We start from the raw sequence: 24,437 nt of genomic DNA, 5'->3' as shown, positions 1-24,437 counted from the left end.
TTTTCACAATAGCCGTGAACATAAAATTACCAATAAAACACGGCTAATATATCGTTTCAAAATAATGTATTAAATCAAATTAAATATGTCATTGCATCTTGCGTGGGTTGCTATTTGAAAATTTATTTTCTTCATAATTTTTTTTTCGGAAAATTTTTTTTCCAGATTTTTCTTAAGTATTCTTCTTGTTTGGGCGGAGACCTGTCCGAATTGGTGCTAATCATCGAAATCGGTCCAGGCGTTCTCCAGTTATAAGCGTAGTAACATACATCACTTTCTTTTATATATATAGATTTTTAAATAAATATTGCCTGTTTAGACGGGGGTAAGAAAAAATGCTGTTGTTAGTTTTAAGGTACATAGGCGGGTATTGTCACTTGCGAAGCGAATTTATTTGGCGAAGCGAACGCTTTAGCGAACATACCCCAATTTTGCATTGTGAATGGCGAATGAACGTATTCGCTAAAATACGTCGTTGCCATTCATGAAAAAAGTAGTGCGTTCATCCGAATTTGACATTTGTGCCATTTATACTTAAAAATTTTTTTATTATATCAACTGAAATTTGAAAATATGTTTAATAACGCGGATCTGTATTTTGAAGATAATTACGTTGTGGAAACGCGAACTAATCTTCTTCGACAGCGCCGTTTTATTAGAGATAATTCTAATCCTACAGAGCTACCTAACACAGTGTATGTATCCAGTTCAATTATAATGAATAATAAGAAGTTTTTGTTCAATGTACACGTATTTGTAGATTCGTTGCGAATTTCCGCTTGAACAAGGACGCATTTATGTATGTGCTGGATAAAATCAAAGACAAATTTCATTGTCGGATGTCGTCTTCCATAACCCCCATGTTAAAATTGTGTGCCGCACTCAGATTTTTTGCACATGGCAGTTACCAACAAGCTATAGGGAATGAATTTCAGTTGGGACTTGCTCAACCAACAGTTTCCCTTATTTTAAAAGAGATCATACCCATTTTGGAAAATGAAATTTGTCGTACCCATATAAGCGTAGATATGAGTGAAGAAGAAAAGCAGCAGGCAAGGAGCAAATTTTATTCAAGATCGGGAATACCAAATGTAATAGGCTGCATCGATGGAACCCATATCGCGATTTATGCTCCTACCACAAACAAACACCTCTATCTAAACAGAAAAGGATTTTTTAGCATAAATGCAATGATTGTGAGTTTTTATGAATTTAATACAGTAAAATTGGTATAAAAATTTTGTTATATTTTTATTACAGGCTTGTGATCATGATATGAATATCCGTTTTGTGGATGCTAGATATGCTGGTTCTACACACGATTCGTTCGTATGGAACAATAGTTCTCTAAAGGCATGTTTAGAGGCAGCGCATCAAAATGGAGATCAGAACTCTATTTATTTAGGTATTCGCAATATTTAACTACTGCGCAAGTTTAATCTTGACATATGAATATTGAAAACAATAATACATTTGCAGGTGACTCCGGATACCCACTAAGCCCTTATTTATTAACACCTTTCCGTCATGCAGAATCTGGAACTAGGGAGTCAATTTTTAATAAGAAGCACGCGAAAGCGAGAAATGTTGTTGAACGTACGATTGGAGTTTTGAAATGCCGTTTCAGATGTCTTCTGAGTGATAGAAAAATGCGCTACGATCCTGCTAAAGTAACATCCGTTATTAATATATGCTGCGCCTTGCACAACATTTGTAAAAAATTTAGAATCGGTGATCCGGAGGAGGCTGAAACCTTCTTTGATGCCGTTGTACCATTGGAACCAATTAATGAAAATGGCAATGGTTCACCAGGAGAGCGCCGCAGAAGACAAATTGCTGATGCTCTGATGTAAATGAAACTATACCGACTTCAGTGAATAATATATTGTATTCTTTTATTTTATTCAATACTTTGAAATTCAATATTACATAGATAATAAATATATAAAAATTACAAAAACTACATGCTTTTAAATTAAATTAAAAAAATCACAGATTCAATTCTGTCACTTACAATAATAAAGTAAAAATAAATTCATCACATGGTTAAAATATGAAATAAAAAAAAATTCATCACATTCTTATGAAATAAACTATAAACTAAATTCAATCTATTTACAAGCACCCTATTTTTTTTGCATTTTTAATTTTAAAATTTGTAGTTTTATTTCCATCTTTTCTTTATGTCTTTTTTTTTTCTCTAAATATTCTTCCTTCTTCCTTTCTTCTTTCATTTTCATTAATTTAATTTCTTCCTGTTTAAGTTCATAAGTTTTTCTTGCATACCTTGCAATTTCATCTATTTTTCTTTCCATTTTTGCAATTTTGTTGGAAAGGATGTCTTGCACTTCGGCTTGCTTTTCCAACGCTTTCATCCGAATGACTTCACGTTCCTCTACTGTCATTCTAGGACGGCTGCTTGAGGATTGCGATGCCAAATCCATGGCTCGTTGTGTTTCCACGGTCGTGCGCTCTTCTGGCTGCATTTCATTATTATTTACCGCAGTTTCCACTTCATTAGAGCCATATGCTAAGCCTGTAGGATTTACAGCCGCCTGAAGGTGAAGAAGCTCATCCACACTTTGCTCTAATGGAGATAAACTTTGCTGAGCATAAGGTCCTCCTCCTGTGGCAACAGTTTCGCGTCGGTTTGTCGCGATTTTTTTTTTTAGTTTCAGTTTATAATCTAACCAAACCTAAATGCTACACATAAGTAACTTCAACCAAACAAATTAATTAAATTTTTACCTTATTCCATTCGCGTCCGTTTCGCAATGGTGGACCAATGGCATTGAGTTCGGCAGCGAACAGATCCCATTGCTCTGCCCTGCTTTTCTTCGTCGATCCAAAATTCCCCATTCCTCTGGCGACGTCCGGATTATTTTCCATTAACGCAACTAATTTTTGAAATTGTTGCGTTGTTGTACGTTTTGTTCTAGAAGTATCGTTTTGTTAAATATAATTAAATAATTACATTTGCTCAAATAACGATCAAAATTTACTTACGTCCTTTCCATTTCAAATAGCGAATAAAAAATACATTCGTCAAATTTTGACACTAATGGCGAAGCGAATGACGTCTTTTCGCCAGTGGCAATACCAGAAATTTATTTTCGCCACTCGTTCGCCATTTTCTGGCGAATTCGTTAGAGATTCGCAACTTACAATTCGCCACGGCGAAACTCGCCAAAATTTTCATTCGCTTCGCAAGTGACAATACCCGCCATAAATTTTGAAATATTACATTGAACCATTATAAGTAGTTATATGTATGTAAAAGTAATTATATGCACTCGCTACGCGTGAATGTGCGATTGAAACTCCACGGCGAGGAGACGAGATGAGAAAACAGGACCTGCAGGATCTCGGTCGAATCAAATGTTGATCGCAGCGCGCAAGATTCATCCGATCGATGTAAATGTGCGGAAGGTTCGACCTGGCGCAGTGTCGAAGCGAAAAGTATCCAAAACGAATGTTGATATGTTGATGGACGAACTGTATGTCGAAATGTGTTGAACGGTGTCGACGCGGCGCAGAGTAAATCTTAACGTCGAATTGTGTGTCGAATCTACTCAGGGGACCATCCTTTATGCTGAGTGGGTGGATGGACAAGTGTGGTGAGTTGTCTTGTGTGCGAGTGTGGTGTCGTCAAGTATTAGTGTGTGCTAGTTTTTCGGGTTTAAGTTCGGGGATGCTTAACTCATTTAAACATTGCTTAAAAAAAAATTATAAAAAAGGCGATAAAGGACACTTTTTTAAATAAAAACAAATAGAAATTGTAATTCTTAATTTTTATAAATTTGTTTCATCAAAATCGGACAAGTGGTACGCGAAAAAACATCAAGCTAAGGAAAAAATTTAAAAGGCCATAAAAAAACTGAACGCCAAACCCTTTCAGGGTTTTACTATACTGACCTAGTACCATCACCCTGACTTGGAATTTCTCACCCCCCAGACAATAATCCCAAAAATGTTCCACAGTGTGATTATGATTATAAGATGACTTGAATTTCGGGTGACTATAGTAAAAATTGAAGTCTAGTAATGAAACTTGTTAAATAACCATTAAAGGAAAACCTTTGTTCGACTAGTTTCAATTAAAGAAGGTACATATTTCGGTTTTTTTAACATTCTTATATCACAGTATGAAAACGGGCGAAATCGATGCACAAACACGCCACAACCACGATTTCGAAGGAAGTTGACCCTAATTAGAAACAAGATTATAATGTCACATGAGGCGGAGCAGGCTACACTGCTTAACGAGGAAATCAGGCCAGACCCACTCCACGCCTTCATTTCTGGATTGAAAATGCCCCTTCCGGCCATTGTTTTTCTGGCACAGCCAAAAGATTTAGTGTCTGCATTGGCACTTGCCAGAGAGAGTGGAGCGTAGAGTACGTTTTCGGCATCTTTAGCAAAAGGTATTGTAGAAAAAGAGCAGGCGAGGGAAAATAATAGAAATCGACTGCACGCAAAACAAGGCAAAAACAATAAAGATGAACGTGGAGACGAGAGAAACCCCCATTTAGTCAAAAGGCAACAACAGATATGAACAGAAAGGAAGACCAAGGGCACGCCCCAGAGCCTATGGAAGATGACTCATTAAGTTTAGGTAGGCCACCACTTTTCCAAAGCTCCAAACTAGTGGCGAACAGGCCCCAAAAAGGTGCAATAATGCAGATAGGGCAACAGGACCAAGGCGACAGCCACTAAACAATGTTTTTCAGAGTCCCCAGTCGAAATGGAAGACAGCAAGTCATGCAACAATGACTCACTGTATTTTTTAGAGAACGCTCCCGGAAAAGGGCTTCAAGAAGTAAATCCTGTGGTAAGCCTTTCACTGAAAGCTTGATACATGGTTCGAGCAAAATAACCAGTAAGTGTGTTATAAAAATTGTTAGCCAAATCTCCCCATTATTCGTGATAGACACACTCATCTCATTTGATACAATTAATAAATACGATTTTATAACACAAGTAGAAATAGTCTTGAACTTACGTAACTGTATAAATTTAGATATTTTTAAGAATTTCGCGGCACTTACCTCACAGTATGAAAAAAGGTGCGCAACGAATGTAAATGGGGGCACGGAAGAACGTACGATGACTGGTCGAGTTCACGGCCGCAATCAAAAAGAGGCTGGTGCCTTGTCCGTCGGTCCCTTTTGTTCTTTTTTGTGTGGTGTCCTCACGTGTGTTAAATTCGTGATGTTGGTAGTGTGTGCGTATGATGTGAAATGTTATGATGATGTGGTGTGAAATAAAGATGTGGTGTGGAATGATGATGTGGTGAATGTAATGTGCGTGGTGTGCAAGTGTAATAATGTGAGGAGGGTCTGAGACTCATTTAGCCATCCCAGACCCCCTAGGCAACTGTTTAGCCTAGGATTCGCTGCAGCTGTTGCAGCGTTGCCACGACGCTGCTAAGACACCTGGACCGCCGTGGTTGGGGTCTAGGCTGACGACGCCGAATAGACATTCCAACCCGCTGATGCACTCGCGTTACGGGTTGATGCCTTGTTACGTGGCTGCGAGGTATAGCTGGCCTATGATCGTCGCGCATCGCGGTGCGATGTAGCAGCGTGTGATGCGGCCGATTGCAGATTTGACACAGACCCCTCGACTCACACTCTTGCAACCTATGCGTCTGCGATAGGCAGTTCACACAGTGCCCGCGTGCCTGGGCAACTTGCTGCCGTTAAAACGGTCGCATCCCTCTAAAAATCCCACAATGATGCAAGCGATGTGGGCGTCGGCATAGGGGCATCTTATGCTATGCCCGTCCGGGACCCGTGATGAGCGGTTGCCAGTTGCAGGTGCGATTGACGGCACTGTTGTCGGTGCTGTTGCCAATGTTGTTGCCGGTGTTGTTGCAACGGCAGCTCGGGGCGCTGGGGTTGGCCCGGTGCGTTGCACGCTGGTAGCCGACCGAACGGTTGGCGTGGCTAAGACTGGCGTATCTAGGTCAATGGTAGTCTATGTAGAAAGGAGATTGTTAATTAGAAATCTGTCATACAATTAGATATTGGCAATCGTGCCACGATATGTGGCATGAATGGGCTGTCGTATTGATCGACCATTTTTTGTTAGTTTTCTTTACGGTTTGTTATTTTTATTTACGGTTTGTTATTTTTATTTACGGTTGTTATTTTCTGATGTTTGTTATTTTCTGACGGTTGTTATTTTTTAACGGTTGGTATTGCCGTATTTCTCGTTTTCATTTGATTAGCTTATTGTGTCATGATAATATGGGTTTTTTTTGCGGTTTTCGGATTCGCGAACATGGCAGAAAGCATAGCTTCACGAGCGGTCTGGTTAGCGTTCCGATTTGCGTAGGAAGATCAACGATTCGTATGTGACCGTCGGAGCCGTAATGTAGCTTTTCTATGCGGCCCAGCCGCCACTCGGTAGGGGGTAGACAATCATCATGAATGATGACACGGTCTCCAAGTGTAGGCGCTTGTTCAGGAGTCTTCCAACGGTATCTTTTGGGGAGATTCTTTGTGTACTTGTCCTTCCATCGGCGGCTGAAATCATGATGGAGAAATTTAATTCGTTCCCATCGATTTAATAGGGATAGCGACCCCACGCCTGGCTCAGGAATGGCCAGGATGGGTGCTCCTTTTAGAAAATGCCCTGGAGTTAAGGCGGTGAAAGCTGAGGGGTCTTGCGATAGTACTGTGAGTGGCCGTGAATTGAGAACGGCTTCAATTCGATTTAATAGCGTCGTGAACTCTTCGTAATTGAATTTATAATTTCCAGCTACCCTCTTGAAATGGGATTTGAAGCTTTTTACAGCGGATTCCCATAAACCGCCCATATGAGGAGCGCTTGGTGGTATAAATTTCCAATTGATACCTTGAGGGGCGTACTTTTGTACGATATCAGGTGACACTTGTTTTAAAAAATCCACAAGTTGCTTTTCTGTGGGTGAGTAGTAGGTGATAGTGTGTGATGTCATTGTGTGTGTGTTAGAGCGTGGTGGATGATGCGCGGAAAGTGATGATGAGTGTGGGGAATGCGGCGAATCAGTGTTGCATACGTAGATGTGTGGGATGATGTTGACGGGCAGAAGTGGGAAGGCTGATACCCATTTAGCCATCCTGCCCCCTCTAGGCAAATTTTTAGCCTAGTAATCGCTGGCCTAGTACGCTGCCGCCATGTTACGTTGTGGTGGTGTCGCGGACGCGAGTCGTCCGGAGTGGTTATTGGCCTTCGCTGTTGCTGCTGTTTTGAACGTCGTTTACCCCGGTTGCGTGGGGCAGAGTGTCGCCCGGTCTCGGGGCTGGTGATGCGGTGCAGCATAGTGTGGAGTGGAAGCATACACATTTGGCACACATAGCCGGACGTACACTCTTATGTGGTATGTGGCAATGGCCATGGGCCCGGGCAACCTGCTGGCGTTGCTGAGGTGGCATTCCTTTAAATATGCCGCAGTGTGGCAACCTGTGCGAACGACAACATAGAGGACATCGGGTGCGAGGTAGCTCATTCTGTTGCGACGTCGGAGTTGCTCGGGCTGCACTGCGTGCAGCGGTGGACGGCGTTGTTGCCGTGATGGTTCGCGGCGCTGGTGTTGGGACAGCCCCGTGCGTGGAACGTGGACAGCCAAACGAACGGTTGGCATTGGTGCTGTTGCCGCATCGATATCCATATGTATCTATAGAAGAGGTTATCGTCATTAAATATTTGTTAAACATAGTGGTGAACTATGTTGCCACGTTGTGTGGCATCAGTGGGTCGTCATGTTGATCGACCCTTTTATGTCATTTTTGCTTTTAATAAATTATTGTTGGTGGTATATTTGGCGGTTTTTTTCGGTTTGTTTACGGTTTATATATCGGTTTTTTCGGCCTGGCTAGTGTTCCAGTTTGCGTGCGGAGATCGACTACGCGAATATGACCGTCGGAGCTGTAGTAAAACTTCTCTATGCGGCCAAGCCGCCATTCGGTAGGGGGGAGACAATCGTCATTGATCAAGACACAATCTCCATGCTGAGGCGCTTTTTCTGGTGCTTTCCACCGGTACCTTCTGTGGAGGTCCTTTAAATAATCTTCTTTCCATCGGCGACTGAATTCATGATGGAGAATTTTAATTGGTTCCCATCTGTTTAATAAGGAAAGTGTCTCCACGCCTGGCTCAGGTGCGGCCAGGATGGGCGCTCCTTTAAGAAAGTGGCCGGGAGGTAGTGCTGTGAAGTCTGAGGGATCTTGCGAGAGAGCTGCGAGAAGCCGTGAGTTGAGAACGGCTTCAATTCTAGTTAACAAGTTCGTGAATTCTTCATAATTGAATTTATAGTTGCCAGCCAGCTTCTTGAAATGAGTTTTGAAGCTTTTTACAGCTGATTCCCATAAACCGCCCGTATGAGGAGCGCTTGGGGGGATGAACTGCCAATTGATACCTTGCGGAGCGTATTTTTGGACAATGTCAGGTGAGACTTGTTTCATGAAATCTACAAACTGTTTTTCTGTGGCTCGTTGTGCTCCGATAAATGTTTTGCCATTATCGCTCATTATTTTTGATGGAAAGCCACGACGTCCGACGAAGCGATCAAATGCCGCGAGAAAAGCCTCCGTCGTCAGATTAGTACGCAGCTCAAGGAGTACTGCTTTTGTCGTGAAACAGACAAAGACAGCCACGTATCCCTTCATTAGGGTGGGAGATCTTAGCATGGACGCCTTTATCTGAAAAGGCACAGCAAAATCGACACCTGTGGCGGTGAAGGGCGGAGCGAAATTGCAGCGTTCAGGTGGAAGTGCTGCCATAAACTGGGTTCGCATTTTCTGCTTATGCATAGTGCAGATCTTGTACATGAAAATGCAATTCCTTATTTGGGGCTTAAGTCGGGGTATGTACAACTCTTGGCGAACCATATGTTGCATGAGGCGATGTTCGGCATAGAGCATTAGTATGTGGATATATGCGATGAAAAAGGTGGCAAATGGACACCTCTTAGGAATAATTATAGGGTGGCGTTCATTATATGTTAGGCTTGAATTTGCAAGCCGACCATTCGCACGAAGCAGACCTTTCGTGTCTAGAAATGGATTTAGAACTAAGAGTGAGCTCTTTTTATCAATCGGCTTCAGTTCTCTTAATAATGATATGTCGCGGCTGAAGTAGGGCGTTTGGGTTGATGTGATAAGGGCGATTTTTGCCCTTTGCAATTCTTAGTGCGTCAAAGTATCGTATTGGGGATAAGTTGCCCCTTTAACTTTATGCTTGAGTCGCTCTATAAATTTGAGCATATAGGCGACTACTCTGAGCGCTTGGGGGAACGATGAGAATCGTTCAAGGATGTCAGTATCATCCAGGGTTGTATGATAAGTGGCGATTTTTCGACTTTCTGGGGCAAGTATGTTGCGCATGGGCGATTGTGGCCAAGAATCGGGAGATTCTGTTAACCATTGGGGGCCATTCCACCAGAGGGTGGAGGTGGCGAGATGCAGAGGTTTGCATCCTCTTGCACCTAGATCCGCAGGATTGTCAGCACTCGCTACGTGTCGCCAAGTGGCTGATCCTACTAAGTCAAGTATTTGAGACGTTCTGTTGGAAATATATGTTTTCCACGCATGTGGTGGTTTTTCCAACCAGGCTAGAACTATTTCGGAATCGGACCGTAGATATAACTTGTATTTTGCCATGTTCAAGTGGGTCCGCACCATGGAAACTAGCTTTGCTAGTAGCAGAGCTCCACAAAGTTAAAGTCGTGGTAGACTTATCGTTTTTAGAGGTGCGACTTTTGCTTTTGCCGCCAGTAGGTGGCTTGTGGTTGCAATATCGCTTTGTGTGCGCACATAAATAGTGGCACAATATGCCTTTTCAGAGGCGTCGCAGAAACCGTGTAGTTCCACTTTGTATTCGGGGGAATAGTTTACCCACCGTGGAATTTGTAACTGCGAAATGTCTTTTAGGTTATTAGCAAACTCGGATCATTTTTCTAAGCGAAGAGGCTTCACTTGTTCGTCCCAGTCGGTTCCGTCTAGCCATATTTCTTGGATCAGGATTTTCGCTTGTATCATAGTTGGCGAAAGCCATCCTGCGGGGTCGAAAAGTTTCGCCACAGGGGATAAAATTTGTCTCTTTGTGATGGCGGATTATGCGGATATTGACTCTGTTGTATATGAGAACTGGTCAGATATCGCATTCCATTGTATGCCCAGTGGTTTTGTTGTACTTTCCTTTTCAAATATAAGGAAATTAGTATCCAACAAATGGTCTTTAGGAATAATTTTTAAAATATTGTGATAAGGTATCGTGTGCTAGTGGAAGACTGTGGCTTCCAGACAGGATATCGTCTACATACGTCTGTGTTTTTAACACTTGTGTTGCCAGAGGAAATTCTGACGTTGTGTTTTCTGCCGGTTCGTGGAGTATACGAATGGCTAAATATGGAGCACAGTTTACGCCAATAGGTTACTGTTTTTAATTTAAAGTCGCGTAGTGGACAATTGGCAGATTTTCGGAAAATAATTCGCTGAAAATCTTGATCATCTTTATGTACGAGTATTTGTCGATACATTTTTTCGACATCCCCATTGAATACGTATTTGTATATACGCCAGTTCAATATGAGGAGCATTAGATCTGGTTGGAGTGTGGGTCCCGTAAATAGAATGTCATTTAGGGAATTCCCCGAGCTAGTGGTTCTGGAGACATTGAAGACAACTCTGACTTTTGTTGTTTTTTTGTCAGGATTTACTACTGCATGATGTGGCAAGTAGAAAGAGTAATATTTGCCTCTTATGATTTTTTCACATGGGCTTACTTCCTCCATGTGGTCTAAATGGAGGTATTCTTCTAAGACACCATCATAATCTTGTTTGAGCTCACCTTTTCTAAGTAGGTTTTTTCCATACTTAAAAACTGCTGTATTGCAGAGGTGCGAGAGTGACCTAAGGCGAGTGTATCTGGAAATTGTTGTTTTAGTGGTAGTCGTACGATATACCGACCATTATCTGATCGAGTAGTTGTGGCTTTGTAAAAGTCTTCACAATACTGATTTTATGGTGTTGTAATTAAAATGGGGGGAGTTCTTCTAACTTCCAAAATTTTCTCAATTGTGAATTGAGGTACTCGTTTGAGATTTCCTCAACTTGAGTTGTCATTGCTGTGACTGGTTCCGCAAATAGTCCACTTAGGACCCATCCGAAAATGGTATTTTGCGCCAGTAGTGTTTTCGAAATTTTTTCAACACCTTCTAGTATAATTTGCGATATAAGATCGCTGCCTAATATAAGGTCTATTTGAGCGGGCGTGTTGCAGTTAGGATTTGCTAGAGTCAGATGTGAAATCTTATCCCAATGCTTGCTTTATTTTATTTGATAGCTTGGTAGCATGTTTGTTAGTTGCGGTAAGACAATAGCATTTGCTTGAATGCGCTTATCCGCTTGGGGGGAAATTGAGTTTTTTACTACTCGTCCGCCCATTCCCGTTATTTCATAGTTGGCATGTTTTGTTGGCAGTTTTAGCCTATTTTGTGCCCTAGGCACTATGAATGATCGTTGGTGATCCTTGGTCTATTAGGGCTCTTAGTTTGAACAGTTCTCCTCTGCTGTTGGTAGTAATATCTGACTTTGATTTTCGCTGTGTAGCGTTTGAGTTTTTAATGCCTTCGAGCAGCATGGTGTCTCTTGGCAAATTTCGAGATTTTGTGTTTCTGTTTCGGGAGTTGCTGTTGCAACTAAACCCGTGGCTTTTCTTGAAAAAGCGCTACTTTGAGATGTGTTGGGAAAGTTATTGAGATGTAACATAGAATGATGCCTTTTGTGGCAATATACGCAATTGAATTTGCTTTTGTAATTTTTATATGTGTGCGCATGTGACAAGCAATTTGTTTGATCTCACGAAATTATTTCTTTCATTAATTTTTAGTTTTTTAAACTTCTCGCAAGATATCAGTTTATGCCCTCTTGTGCATAGTTCGCATGATGTTTGTTTTCTTTGTTCTGATATGAACGTTTGCGTTTTGTAAAAGCTTTTGTTTAAATTTTTGTTGCTTCTAGTTTGGGGTCTATTTAAGCATCCGTTCTGGTCGTGTTTGTTCTTAGTTTTGAGTATTTTTTCTTCTAACCTTTCCACAATTTCATATTGGGTGGTGAGAAAATCTTTCATTTGTTGCCACGTTGGGCACTTTCTTCGTGATGAGAGCGATTGCTCCCATAGAAGTAACGACTTTTTTGGTAATGCGGCGGTGGAAATGTTTACCAGAATTGGGTCCCAGCTGTCTGTGGGAATATTTAGTGTCGATAGAATCGACAAACAATTTGAAACAGTGGATTCTAGTTTGATGAATTCTACACTTGTTTCTTTCTTAATTTTTGGCAAGTTCATTAGTGTCGTTACTTGTTTATCGACCAGTATTCTTTTATTTTCGTATCTAGCTTTTAGAGCTTCCCAAGCCAAATTGAAATTATCGTCATTAAGAACTGTTTTACTATTATGCCTGCTTGACCTTTAGTTTTGTATCTGAGGTGATACAATGTATGTGCTTTTGATAATTGAGGATGGTTTATGTACACGGCCGTAAACATGTCCCGGAAGGACGGCCACTCTTCATAACCTCCGTAAAATGTTTGTGTGTCACATGCGGGCAGCTTGAGGTAGATGCCTGAATTTGCCTTTTGAGTGTCTATTTGTGGCAGCTCTACTCTACTGTGGGGAGTAGGTGCAATTGCTTTTATTAGCTTTAATTGATCGGAGATCATAGCTTTTGTTTCTTCATACTGGTCTAAGCAGTTTTCAAAAATATCGTAAGCCGATGATTTAAAATTTTGTGGTAGATCTGAATTGTCAGAATCTACTATGGCGTCATGAGCCGCTTGGAGGCGAGTCCAAAAATTTTTGAGATTTTGGCTTTTTATTTCTAATAACGATTCCGAGTTTTCGTGAATCGGTGAAGAGGCAAATCTAGTCCAGTATCTTGTTAAACTGTCACTTTCTGAAATAAATCTAGCAACCTGTTTTGAGCGTGTAGCTCCAGGTGTACTTTGATTTTTGTTATTGTTCATTATTTTGGTTGTATGTAGAAATACTTTTTTAAAATGAATTAAAGGTTTCTCAGTAAGAGCTGAATACTTTTTTAAGTATATACGTTTTTTTGTTGTAAAATACGGTTTTTTTTTTAATTTTGCGTTGCTTTCAAAGCGCAATATTAATTTTAAGTATTTTTCTAAGTCCCTATATAGGTATATAGGCACACCCTAATGAGTGGCTTCATGTACTTGTTTTTGTGCAATTGAGAGCTCGTCGAAGAGATCAATATGCTTTGTACATAAGTATGCACGAATTGTTTGTTATGCTTTGTTCGTAAGCAATTGAAAGCTCGTTAGAGAGATCAATTAGCTTCTTGTCCACAATCCTGCTTGTTTTCGTTTGCCAAAGAACAAGAGGTATTGATGGATAATTGCAAATGTGGACTTTGAACTTTTGGTTCTTTTGAGATTTTGTGTTTTGGGTCACAGGCAGATTTTGCCGTATGTTTGTATGTAAGTATTCAAATTTATATCTGTTTTTGGTTGTGTTCACAAACTTATGTATATTTTGTGAAAATAATTTTTTTATATTCGTTTCAATAAATGAATTTTGTGGGTTTAGTTTGCTTTTCCGTTTAGGTCTTTATCTATATTTTCGCTTATTTTTGCCTCTGCTTACTTGTGGTATGCAGTCGTGTTTATAGCTTTATAAAGCAAATATTCGATTTTTTTGATAATTTTGTGCGTTTTTAGAACAAAAAGTTAGTATTTTTTTTTTAAATGTTTTAATAGCCGTTGAGTCGGATTTTAATTATAGATATGTATAACAATAAATACGGCTGTAATTTTAGGCATAGACAAGCGTGCATAAACGAAATAAATAATGGGCATAATACGCTCACTTGGTTACATCAATGGCTTTGTAGTTGTATATATGTATGTTTGTATGTATATTAGGGTGATTAAAATTTTTTTTTTTTCAATTGGTACTCGCAAAAATAGGTTTCTAGACACCTCTAAGAAAGCCTCTCCAAATATGAGTTTTTAATTGTAACGGGAAGGTCCTCCGCCTAACGGTTTTCTATTTTTTCTTCTTATCAGATAGAAAAATTTATATCTCGCTTGCAACTACTTGAAAATATATCTTGTTAATTAGGTTTTGTAGGAAATTGAATGCTCATAAGAGACCATATGATTTTTTCGTAAACCCAACCGTTTAAAAGATATTAACGGTTGAAATTTGACTATTTTTGGAAAAATTCTTTATTTCTTATTAATAGGAGTTATAACTCCATGAAAAAAAAATTATTATGAATGATGAAACACATAGTTTTGTAGGAAATTTACTGCTCTATAAAAATGGTCTACGATGATTTTTCGATTAAGTTAAGCGTTTACGAGATATTCATCGTCAAACATCAATGCATATTAGGGTGGATCAAAAAAAAAAATTTTTTTTTCGTTTGGTACTCTGAAAAATAGGTTCCTAGACACCTCTTAGAAAGCCTCTCCAAAAACCTATTCATAATGATTTTTTTTTCATTGAGTTATAAAATTAATAAGAAATAAAAAATGTTCCCAAAAATTATCAAAATACAAACAGTTACATTGAAAATAAAGAATACTTTAACCAATTGAAAGTTGTTAATGATTCAGCAGAACGAGCAGTTGCATTAGTTAGTGAATATAATCACTGCTTGACAAAAAATGAAGAGCAATTCCAATACTTATTGCAAGTGATCAAAGAACATCGAAGAAAATACCCAAACTGCAAAAAAGCAAATTATTTACATTAATTATATATTAAAAAATCCACTATTTGTTTAAATTTCTGTAAATTTCCCTTAAACTCGCAAAATAAATTGAAATTTTTTGAATTATTGTCATTAGTAGGCCACGATTCAATATCTTTATTAAGGAAGTCATACGGTAAATCAAAGATTTTAAAGAGATTTAAAGACTTATTAGAAACAAAGTCACTCAGACTTTTCTGCGTTAATGAATTCAAATCTTTTTTATCAATTATAAATTTTTTAACTTTAAAATCTGTACCGTTACGAGTATTAACAGCTCTAACAATATTTTTTTTTACTTCCAATGGAACGGTATCGTCAAATATTGATAAAATGGCAAGTTCATCACTTAAATACCATAAATGCAAAATCATTTTTTCACAAGTTGCTTAAGAAATCAATGGATTGATATTGACCAAAAACTAGAAAAATTGATATGCATTAATGTTTCACGATGAATATCTCGTAAACGCTTAACTTATTAAAGGATTTTTTTTTTATCATTTGTGAAATGCCGTCGGGTAGGTAGGTAGATGATATAGCGCACGTTTTGAGCTCTTGAACCCCTTAAAATAAGATAACACAAAGGATAAAGATCCTTTGTTTACAAATGTATTTCTGGGAATTCATATTTTTGGATTACTGTATACTAATTGTGGCATAAATTTTATATACCAATTAAAATAATAAACTTAAAATGAGCAATGATATATTCCCAACCCAATTTGCATAATTTTTCTGTAAATTAACAATATTAAACTAAATATAAATTTTTTTGAAAATTGTTATTTTGAAAATCTTATATATAAAAATGAAACCGTTTTCGTTGTCACGGCATCACGCGTGAATAGCTGAACCGATTTGGCTGATTTTTTTTTGTTGTATTTGGTTATTATTAACGGAAGGTTCTTATGTAAGAAGAAATTACGAAAGTTGCCGGAAAACCCCTAAAAACAGCACTTTTCTTTTTCCCATACAAACGTTTTATTTTGTATATACATACATACATACATATTTACATATGTAAGTAAAAATTATTGTTTGTTTGTTAGTAACGCTAACGCTCGAGAACGGCGGAACCAATCTTCATGAAATCAGAAGTTGTTCCCTGTGGATCTGGAATGGGTTAGATATAAAAAAAACCATATACTTTTCATAAGGAAAAGTCGAAAAATTGGATATTTCCAAAAAGTGACTTTTCATACAATTCTTTTTTGTTATGTTTTTCAATATTTTGATTTGTAAATTATTTGAATCGTTCAATTTCGGTCGCTTTCATTCCGGCTATATAAAAGAAAAATTATTGAAAATTATTCAGTGAACACTTTATGTGTGTTTCAAACGAAGTGATCAATTACAGATTGAAATTTGTTACAAAGCAATGAAGACATCGCGCTAATATCGGTCGGCGTTCTTTTTGCCATCAACGTATGGCAGCCCTAGACACATGAACTACATGAGACTCCCAGGATGCGATGACATATGTGTGGTATTATGGATCGCTGTCAATCAGCAAGCGATCATCACGATAATACAGCAAGACTTTTCAAACAACAGCTACGATGTTTGGTGGACTTTATCTTGAAGCAACGTATGTATATACAAGTATGGTGCAGTCAGATGCTGGATGTACTCTGTTGAGTTGCAAAAAAGAGGTTTGCCGCAAGCACACATTCTTCTTTGAGTGGTGGATGGTGGTTACACCAGATCAAATTGATGAAATCATTTCTGCGGAAATTCCTCATGCAGAGAAAGATCCATTATTCTACGAAGTGATGAAAACCAATATGGTGCATGGACCTTGCGAACACCACAATCTATCGAAACACTATCCAAGTGCTTTTCTTTCGGAAACGCAAACTGGAAATGATGGATATCCATTCTATCGTCGTAGCTCATCAGACGACAATGGCAGGACATTTACCATTCAACTTAGAGTAGTGAATATCGAAGTCGACAACATATGGATCGTACCATATTCGCCACTATTGTGTAATTCACATTCAAAACTCATGCCAATGTTTGATATTGTAGTTTGGTGAAATCGACTTTTCCGACTGTTGTGCGTTTCGCAGTTCATTTGGAGAATGGCTAAAGAGTGTTTTTCAACCCAGAGAATACAGTACAGCCAGCGGAAACACTTCCAACAACGAAATTTACATTGACGAGTTTTTCCTCAACTTGCGTCAGTGATTCGTTTGTGAGAACATTGCTCTATTTGGAAATGCCTTGATATTATGCACGGAATGCATCGCCGAAGAAATAGGTACGCAGAAAGCAAGGCCAACCAATAGATTGACATCCAGGTGTGTTCTCAACTAATTCCTTAGGACGAATTTACATAATCCACCCGAAAAACTACGATTGCTAATACCTTCGGTTGCTATTAATAAATGTACGTCGTTCAGTTTTATTTGAGTCATTGCGCACACTTTTCGCGATGATCATTTCGACATATCAGTCTTCAAATCCGCGTCAATTATGGAACACGAACAAAAGTATATTGCCGAAGATATTTTACATCGTATTCGTTAAAAATTGGAAATAGGCAAATTTCGGTTCCAGTGGTTTGATATCAATTCCACCTCCCTTTTGTCAATTCACTTCAACGAAATATGAACTCATCACGAATGTTTATGCCAAATTGGCCAAATTATCGTAACTACGATTGCATAGGTGCGCGCCAATTATACGTGGCGTTTTCCCGAGTTTGAAAACCATCTTCTCTGTATATTTACGCACCGGAATAGAAACCAAAAACTGTTGCTTATCAAACTGCGTTACATTGAAAAAAATTTAGAAAAATCGAAAATAAATGATTTTTAGCACAACGTAAATTCAACTTTTTTTCATTTCAAAACACATAATTACACGAAGTACAACGCATGCGTTGTGACGGCATCACGCGTGAATGGCTGAACCGATTTGACTGATTTTTTTTTTTTGGAGTTTTCTAATACTCTGTACAAGGTTCTTATGGAAAAAAATATTGAGAAAATCTCTCAGAAAGATTGAAAAATATATGTACATTTCATCTTATATATAAAAATGAATCGCAAAATGTGTTGGTAAGTGCATAACTCAAAAACGCCTGGACAAATTTTGCCAATTCTTTTTTTAAAATGTTCGTTGAGGCTCAAGGATGGCAAGAAAACCCCGAATAACATCATTCCGTATCAAGCAAAAATGTTTTGAAATCTATTTTATAACAAGAATGGGAAAAAATCGAACCTAGTTTTTGCGAAAAATTAGTTAAATCAATGCCTAACCGGCTCAAAATGGTTACTAAAAATAAAGGTCTTCATACAAAATATTAGTTTTTAAAATATATACCGCAATTTCAGAAAACTTGTTGACTGTCCGAGTTTGGCTTGTGCATTGAATTTGCTCTTATTTGAAGTTTCAGTAGAATATTTTATAATACTTAATTAATTTATATGTTTTGTTTTTATATTTTGAAACTGAAATAAATAAGTAATTGAAAAAATATTTTACTTTTTTTCTAACTGCTTTGGTTCAAATATTTTTAGGAAAGAACATTTTTCTCTACGGTGTCCGACTTTGGCTTGGAGCCACTGTATACATTAAATAGTAACTTGGTGCATAAACTTGTTCTATTTCTAACAATCATAGCGTTCATACTGAAAAATCTTTTCTATTAAAGTAGAGGTGTTCATCAGTGGAAGGCTTTATAATTTTAATACGTGTTCCATCGATGCAGCCAATGATGCCAGGAATTCTATATTTGTTATAAAAATAGTCTTTGGAGTGTTGTTTTTCACTGGCTCCCATTGCAAGTTGTATCCATTAATGACATATAGAATGTTCTAATGTTTTTATCACTCATCAGATATAGTGCTTCTTGCCATACTTATGGTTGCATCGTTTCCCACTGATCGCTGATATGGGCCTTCGGCCACAAAACGAAGCGTTGCAGCAAGTTGAAGCACTGCGGGAATCGTTGATGAACGTAAGCGTGGCTGAATTTTGTCCAATACCATAACAAACGCCTCTTTGTTTAAGCGATATTGAGCAATAAATCTGCACATAAGTGAGTTATAAACACATAGCCATTGAAGTAAAGTTTTGTATACGTTGACTCCGGCAGCTCGAGAGGGTTGCTCTTATCTCGTAATATTCGGCGCTTTAAACTGTGTTGCTGCTCCTCCTCCATCATAAGTAATATGGCAATTACAGCTGCCATAATATATTTCAGGTTTTTTCTTTGAATTTTCACAAAACAGTTCAAATATTATAAAAATGTTCTATTGTTTACAAATAAGCGTGAATTTAATTTAACACATCAATGGAACAGCTGATTCGAATATCGGTTTTGCTCATATTCGAAAAAAGCTTATTCCGATAGAATTTCGCGACACCAAATGAAACCGATATCGGTTTTCATTTCCGGCAAAAACCAATTCCAAGTCGGATTCTACGACAGGGCCGATTAACTGTGTTATTGGGCGACATGTAAACAACTACCATTATGATGTTTGTTCCATCGTCCAAAACACGGGAAAAATTAGGACAAATTATTTTAATTTTATTTCCCTTTATTTTTATTTAAATAAAGTAATATTTCAAATAAATTATATTTATTTCCACTATTACAAAGTGAAGATGTGCAAAATGAACTTCATTTCTTCAAAGAAAATTGATGACCTTCATGAAATGTGCATATTCGCATTATTTCGTTATCATTTCCATATTTGTACCAATAGAATTTCTATGGCATATACATACATACATATGTATATTATTTCTTTGAGACATTTGTCTGTATGTTACGAAAACAAATGCGAGCCACATACATATGTACATATGTACATACATTCATAATAACAAGTGTCGCACGCATCTTTCGCATCTCCGTTGTCACGGACAATCAATGGCTGAAACTCAAAGAGTCACGCCCGGAACACATAGAGCGGGGCAGGATGCAAGCGACATCTGTCAAATATTAAAATACACACGTTCTTATGGACACAGTTATGTAGTTGTGCAGCTGCCTAAATAACTGTGTCTTTAAGAATGTGTGTATTTCAATATCAGATTCAGATGGCGCTTGCAGTCTGTCGCGTTCTATGTGTTCAGCACATCAATCTGTCGAAGCATTGACGCGACGAGACGCGAAAGAAACTAACAAACGATCGCCGATTGTTACCGCTTCCCTTGCCGCTGTAACAGCTTCGCCGTCCAACGTGCGTAAATATGTATTCATATGTATGAACTTGCATAAGGAGCATGCATGCATGTGTTTATGTCTTCATATTCATATTCATACATACATATATTTAGACAGAGAACATAATGTATTTTGTACACATTTTCGGTGTCAAAATGAAACAAAATATAAACGAGCGAAACGAAATTCTTCGTTGGGAGTCTCTTCATATTGTCTTCTTCGGCATATATGCCTTGTCATCATATGCCGTAAATACATATATTTCTGTCTCTTCATATTCTCGGTTAGAATATGTGAGAGAATTGTAAACAATGTTAAAATTGCGAGGCGAATTCCGACTTTACATACAATGTTAACATATTTTATGTTCTCTGTCTATACTTTTAAGTTCTCTGGTTCTTGCAAATTTGTTTACATGCACACATAATTACATATGTATGTACGTGAATATGCGCGACCGCTTGGTCTTTTAATATGTACATATGTTAAATGAAATGTCGTAAATTTGGCAACGCGGTGAGCCTTCTCTATATTATACGATCTCTGCGTTCGCCTCGCCTGATCACACTTTTCGTTACAAATTCGCCTGATCACACGTTCGCCTGATCACATATTTCGTCACGCGTTCGTCAGTTTACTCCCCAAGCCAAGCGCGCCTAAAGAAGTTTTACTTCAAAAACCTGTATGCTTTTCTTGAGGAAAAGTCGGAAAATTGGATTATTCCAAAAAGTTAATTTTTTCCATACAAATTTTTTTTGTTTTGTTTTTCACTTATTTGAATCATTCAAATTTGTCGTTTGCTTCAAAAATTTTTTGAAATTATTCAGTGAAAATGTTATGTGTGTTTCACACAAAGTGATCAATTACAGATTTAAATTTGTAATATCGGTCGGTGTTTTTTTGGCATCCACATAAGTACATTAGCAGCGCAAGGCACTTGACCGAGTACTCCCAAGATGCGATGACATACGTGCGGTATTATGGATCGCGGTCAATCAGCAAGCGATAGTCACGATGTCACATCAATACTTTTCAAGCAACAACTTCGATGGACTTTATCTAGAAGCAACGTATAAATGTTGCGATTAGATACTAGATGTACTCTGTTGAGTGGCAAAAGAGAGGTTTGCCCCACGCACACATTCCTTTTTGGATGGTGGTTACACCAGATCAAATTGATGAAATCATTTCTGCGGAAATTCCTGATGCAGTATTATACGAAGTGATGAAAACCATTATGCGGATACCACAATCCCACTTCGATTTGTATGTCTGACAATAAATCCACCAAACACTATCCACGTGCTTTTCTTTCGGAAAAACAAACAAGAAATGATGGCTGTACTGTACTGTTCTTTATCGGCGTTGCTCACTACACGACAATGGCAGAACATTCAGCTTTCAATTTAGAAGTGCGAATATCGAAGTAGACAATACACAGATTGTAATATATTCACTATTATTGTCTAATTCATATTCAAAGCGCATATCAATGTTGAGTATTGCAGTTTGGTGTAATCAATAAAATACGTTTGTAAGTACATCACCAAAGGAAGCAACTTGGCGGTTATTGGTGTTGAACGATACGGTTGATACGTGAACTGCACTAAAGCACTTTGTAGCGCTTTCCGACTGTTGCACGTCTCGTACTTAATTTGGAGAATGGTCAAAGAGTATATTTCAACCCAGGGAATACAGTACAGCCAATGAAAACACCGCCAGCAACAAAATTAATATTTACGCTCAACTTTCGTCAGTAATCCGTTTGCGAGGACATTCGGAAATACCTCGATATTATGCATGGAATACATCGTTGAAGAAATAATTACGCAGAAAGCAAGGCCAATCAGTAAATGGACATCCAGGTGTGTTATCAATTAATGCATTAAGATGAATTTACACAATCCACCCGAAAAACGACGATTGTTTCTACCTTCGGTTGCTATTGATAAATGTACGCGGTTCAACTTCATATGAGTCATTGCGTACTGTGAATGATACGGTGTGTGCAACTTTTTGAGAAGCAAGCCAGCAATTACAATTGCTGGAAAATGATAATCACTGGAATGAAAATGACGTTCGCACACTTTTCACGATAATCATTTCGACATATCAGCCTCCAAATCCGCATCTATTATGGGATACGAACAAAAATGACATTGCCGAATACATCTGAAAATTGAATGTGGATAAATTCCGGTTGATACTTCCGTAGGTTTGATATCAATTTCATCTGCCGTTTATGGAAAGATGAACTCATCACGAATTGTTTAGACTTAAACTGGAAGATTCAAAGTCAAATTCCGAGGGAGGCTCATACAAATCGATCAATCGTCTTGACAATGAAGACGACGCCGTGAATTATCCAGTGGAGTATCTAAATTCTTTGGAGGGGCTTTGTATGCCACCGCATCATTTGCGTCTCAAAGTTGGATCTGTCGTTATTATGCTTCGCAATCTACAACCGCCGAAACTGTGTAATGGAACCCGACTGTTTGTGACGCAGCTATCGAATACAAGGGGGCAGAATGCTTGATTCTATGAATTTGTTTGAGTTCTCACGATTTGCCATTTCAGTTCAAACGGATTCCGTTTCCAGTAAAAATAGCATTTGAGATGACAATCATCAGGACACAAGGATAGTCGCTAGAAGTGTATGGCATATATTTTAAGCTGCTATGTTTTTCACACGGCCGAATATACGTAGCGTGCTTACGAGTTGGAAAACTATCTTCTCTGTACATTTACGCACCGCAACAGAAATCAAAAAATGTTGTTTATCAAGCTGCGTTACATTGAAAATAAAAGAAATGATAAATTTAGTTTTCATTTCATTTCAAAACACATATGTAATTTCAAGCAGGAAAACGGCTGCGGGGTCAGCTAGTGTACTATATTTTTATAATACAAACAAAGCTGCCTTAGTACTCGCTCTTCTTAATTTCATATTACCGAACTGAAAATGCCGTAAGCATATGTGCAAATGGGATATGTTGCTTCTTTGAAATTTTCATAGCAATGAAAACTGCGCTATCAAACTGCAGCATTGATGTTTGACGATGAATATCTCTCAAACGCTTAACTTAATCGAAAAATCATGGTAGACCATTTTTATAGAGCAGTAAATTTCCTACAAAACTATGTGTTTCATCATTCATAATAATTTTTTTTCCATTGAGTTCTAAAATTAATTAGAAATAAAAAATTTTTCCAAAAATAGTCAAATTTCAACCGTTAATATCTTTTAAACGGTTGGGTTTACGAAAAAATCATAAGAGACCATATTTTAGAACATTCAATTTCCTACAAAACCTAATTAACAAGATATTTTTTCAAGTAGTTGGAAGCGAGATATAAATTTTTCTATCTGATAATAAGAAAAAATAAAAAACCGGTAGACGGAGGACCTTCCCGTTACAATTAAAAACTCATATTTGGAGAGGCTTTCTTAGAGGTGTCTAGAAACCTATTTTTGTGAGTACCAATTGAAAAAAAAAAATTTTTTTTTTGAATCACCCTAATGTATATAGTTTTTGGTTGGTGGTTTCGCGCCCGTTTTCTGCGTTGTTTTGCTTTTAGGTTTCGCGCCCGATATTCTCTCTGTTGTTTTTTGTCTTTTTTGTTGGAACTGTTAATATTTTGATTTTCCTTGTGATTTGTTTGTGTATTAGTTAGTTCGCCTTTTGTATATTTTCAGAGTACTGCACTCCACTTCTTTTTGTTCCTTCTGTTACATAAAGGTATACCTTAATTTGTTTTGTCTATTTTATTTTATTTTTTTTTTGTTCTGTTTGAGTCACTGCACTTTGTTTTTTGTTTTTCTCCACGACACTTTATGTATGTTTATAACGGGTGATTTTTTTGAGGTTAGGATTTTCATGCATTAGTATTTGACAGATCACGTGGGATTTCAGACATGGTGTCAAAGAGAAAGATGCTCAGTATGCTTTGACATTTCATCATGAATAGACTTACTAACGAGCAACGCTTGCAAATCATTGAATTTTATTACCAAAATCAGTGTTCGGTTCGAAATGTGTTTCGCGCGCGTGTTTTGTTCAGCGATGAGGCTCATTTCTGGTTGAATGGCTACGTAAATAAGCAAAATTGCCGCATTTGGGGTGAAGAGCAACCAGAAGCCGTTCAAGAACTGCCCATGCATCCCGAAAAATGCACTGTTTGGTGTGGTTTGTACGCTGGTGGAATCATTGGACCGTATTTTTTCAAAGATGCTGTTGGACGCAACGTTACGGTGAATGGCGATCGCTATCGTTCGATGCTAACAAACTTTTTGTTGCCAAAAATGGAAGAACTGAACTTGGTTGACATGTGGTTTCAACAAGATGGCGCTACATGCCACACAGCTCGCGATTCTATGGCCATTTTGAGGGAAAACTTCGGACAACAATTCATCTCAAGAAATGGACCCGTAAGTTGGCCACCAAGATCATGCGATTTAACGCCTTTAGACTATTTTTT

At 38.1% G+C, this 24,437-nt stretch overlaps 2 protein-coding genes across 2 annotated transcripts; one reads left to right on the top strand and one right to left on the bottom strand.

Moving 5' to 3' along the window:
• The first annotated feature begins 343 nt into the window (after positions 1 to 343).
• Positions 344 to 1,996, top strand: LOC125775403 (putative nuclease HARBI1). Its single transcript, XM_049445966.1, has 4 exons — positions 344 to 695; positions 761 to 1,196; positions 1,261 to 1,405; positions 1,480 to 1,996. Exons 1-4 carry the CDS (start codon positions 574 to 576, stop codon positions 1,851 to 1,853), a joined length of 1,077 nt encoding a protein of 358 aa, XP_049301923.1. The 5' UTR covers positions 344 to 573; the 3' UTR covers positions 1,854 to 1,996.
• A 130-nt stretch (positions 1,997 to 2,126) lies between these two features.
• LOC125775488 (uncharacterized) lies at positions 2,127 to 4,890 on the bottom strand. Its single transcript, XM_049446147.1, has 3 exons — positions 3,007 to 4,890; positions 2,749 to 2,935; positions 2,127 to 2,696 (listed from the first exon to the last, which is right to left on the bottom strand). The coding sequence occupies exons 1-3, from the start codon at positions 3,015 to 3,017 to the stop codon at positions 2,127 to 2,129; spliced, it is 768 nt and encodes a 255-aa protein (XP_049302104.1). The 5' UTR covers positions 3,018 to 4,890.
• Between the last annotated feature and the right edge of the window lie 19,547 nt (positions 4,891 to 24,437).

The sequence above is a fragment of the Bactrocera dorsalis genome, chromosome 1 (genome assembly GCF_023373825.1).
Source record: "Bactrocera dorsalis isolate Fly_Bdor chromosome 1, ASM2337382v1, whole genome shotgun sequence".
In the NCBI taxonomy this organism is placed as follows: domain Eukaryota; kingdom Metazoa; phylum Arthropoda; class Insecta; order Diptera; family Tephritidae; genus Bactrocera; species Bactrocera dorsalis.
The sequence above is the reverse complement of the archived record's forward strand: the minus strand, read 5'-3'. Positions and strand labels throughout refer to the sequence as shown.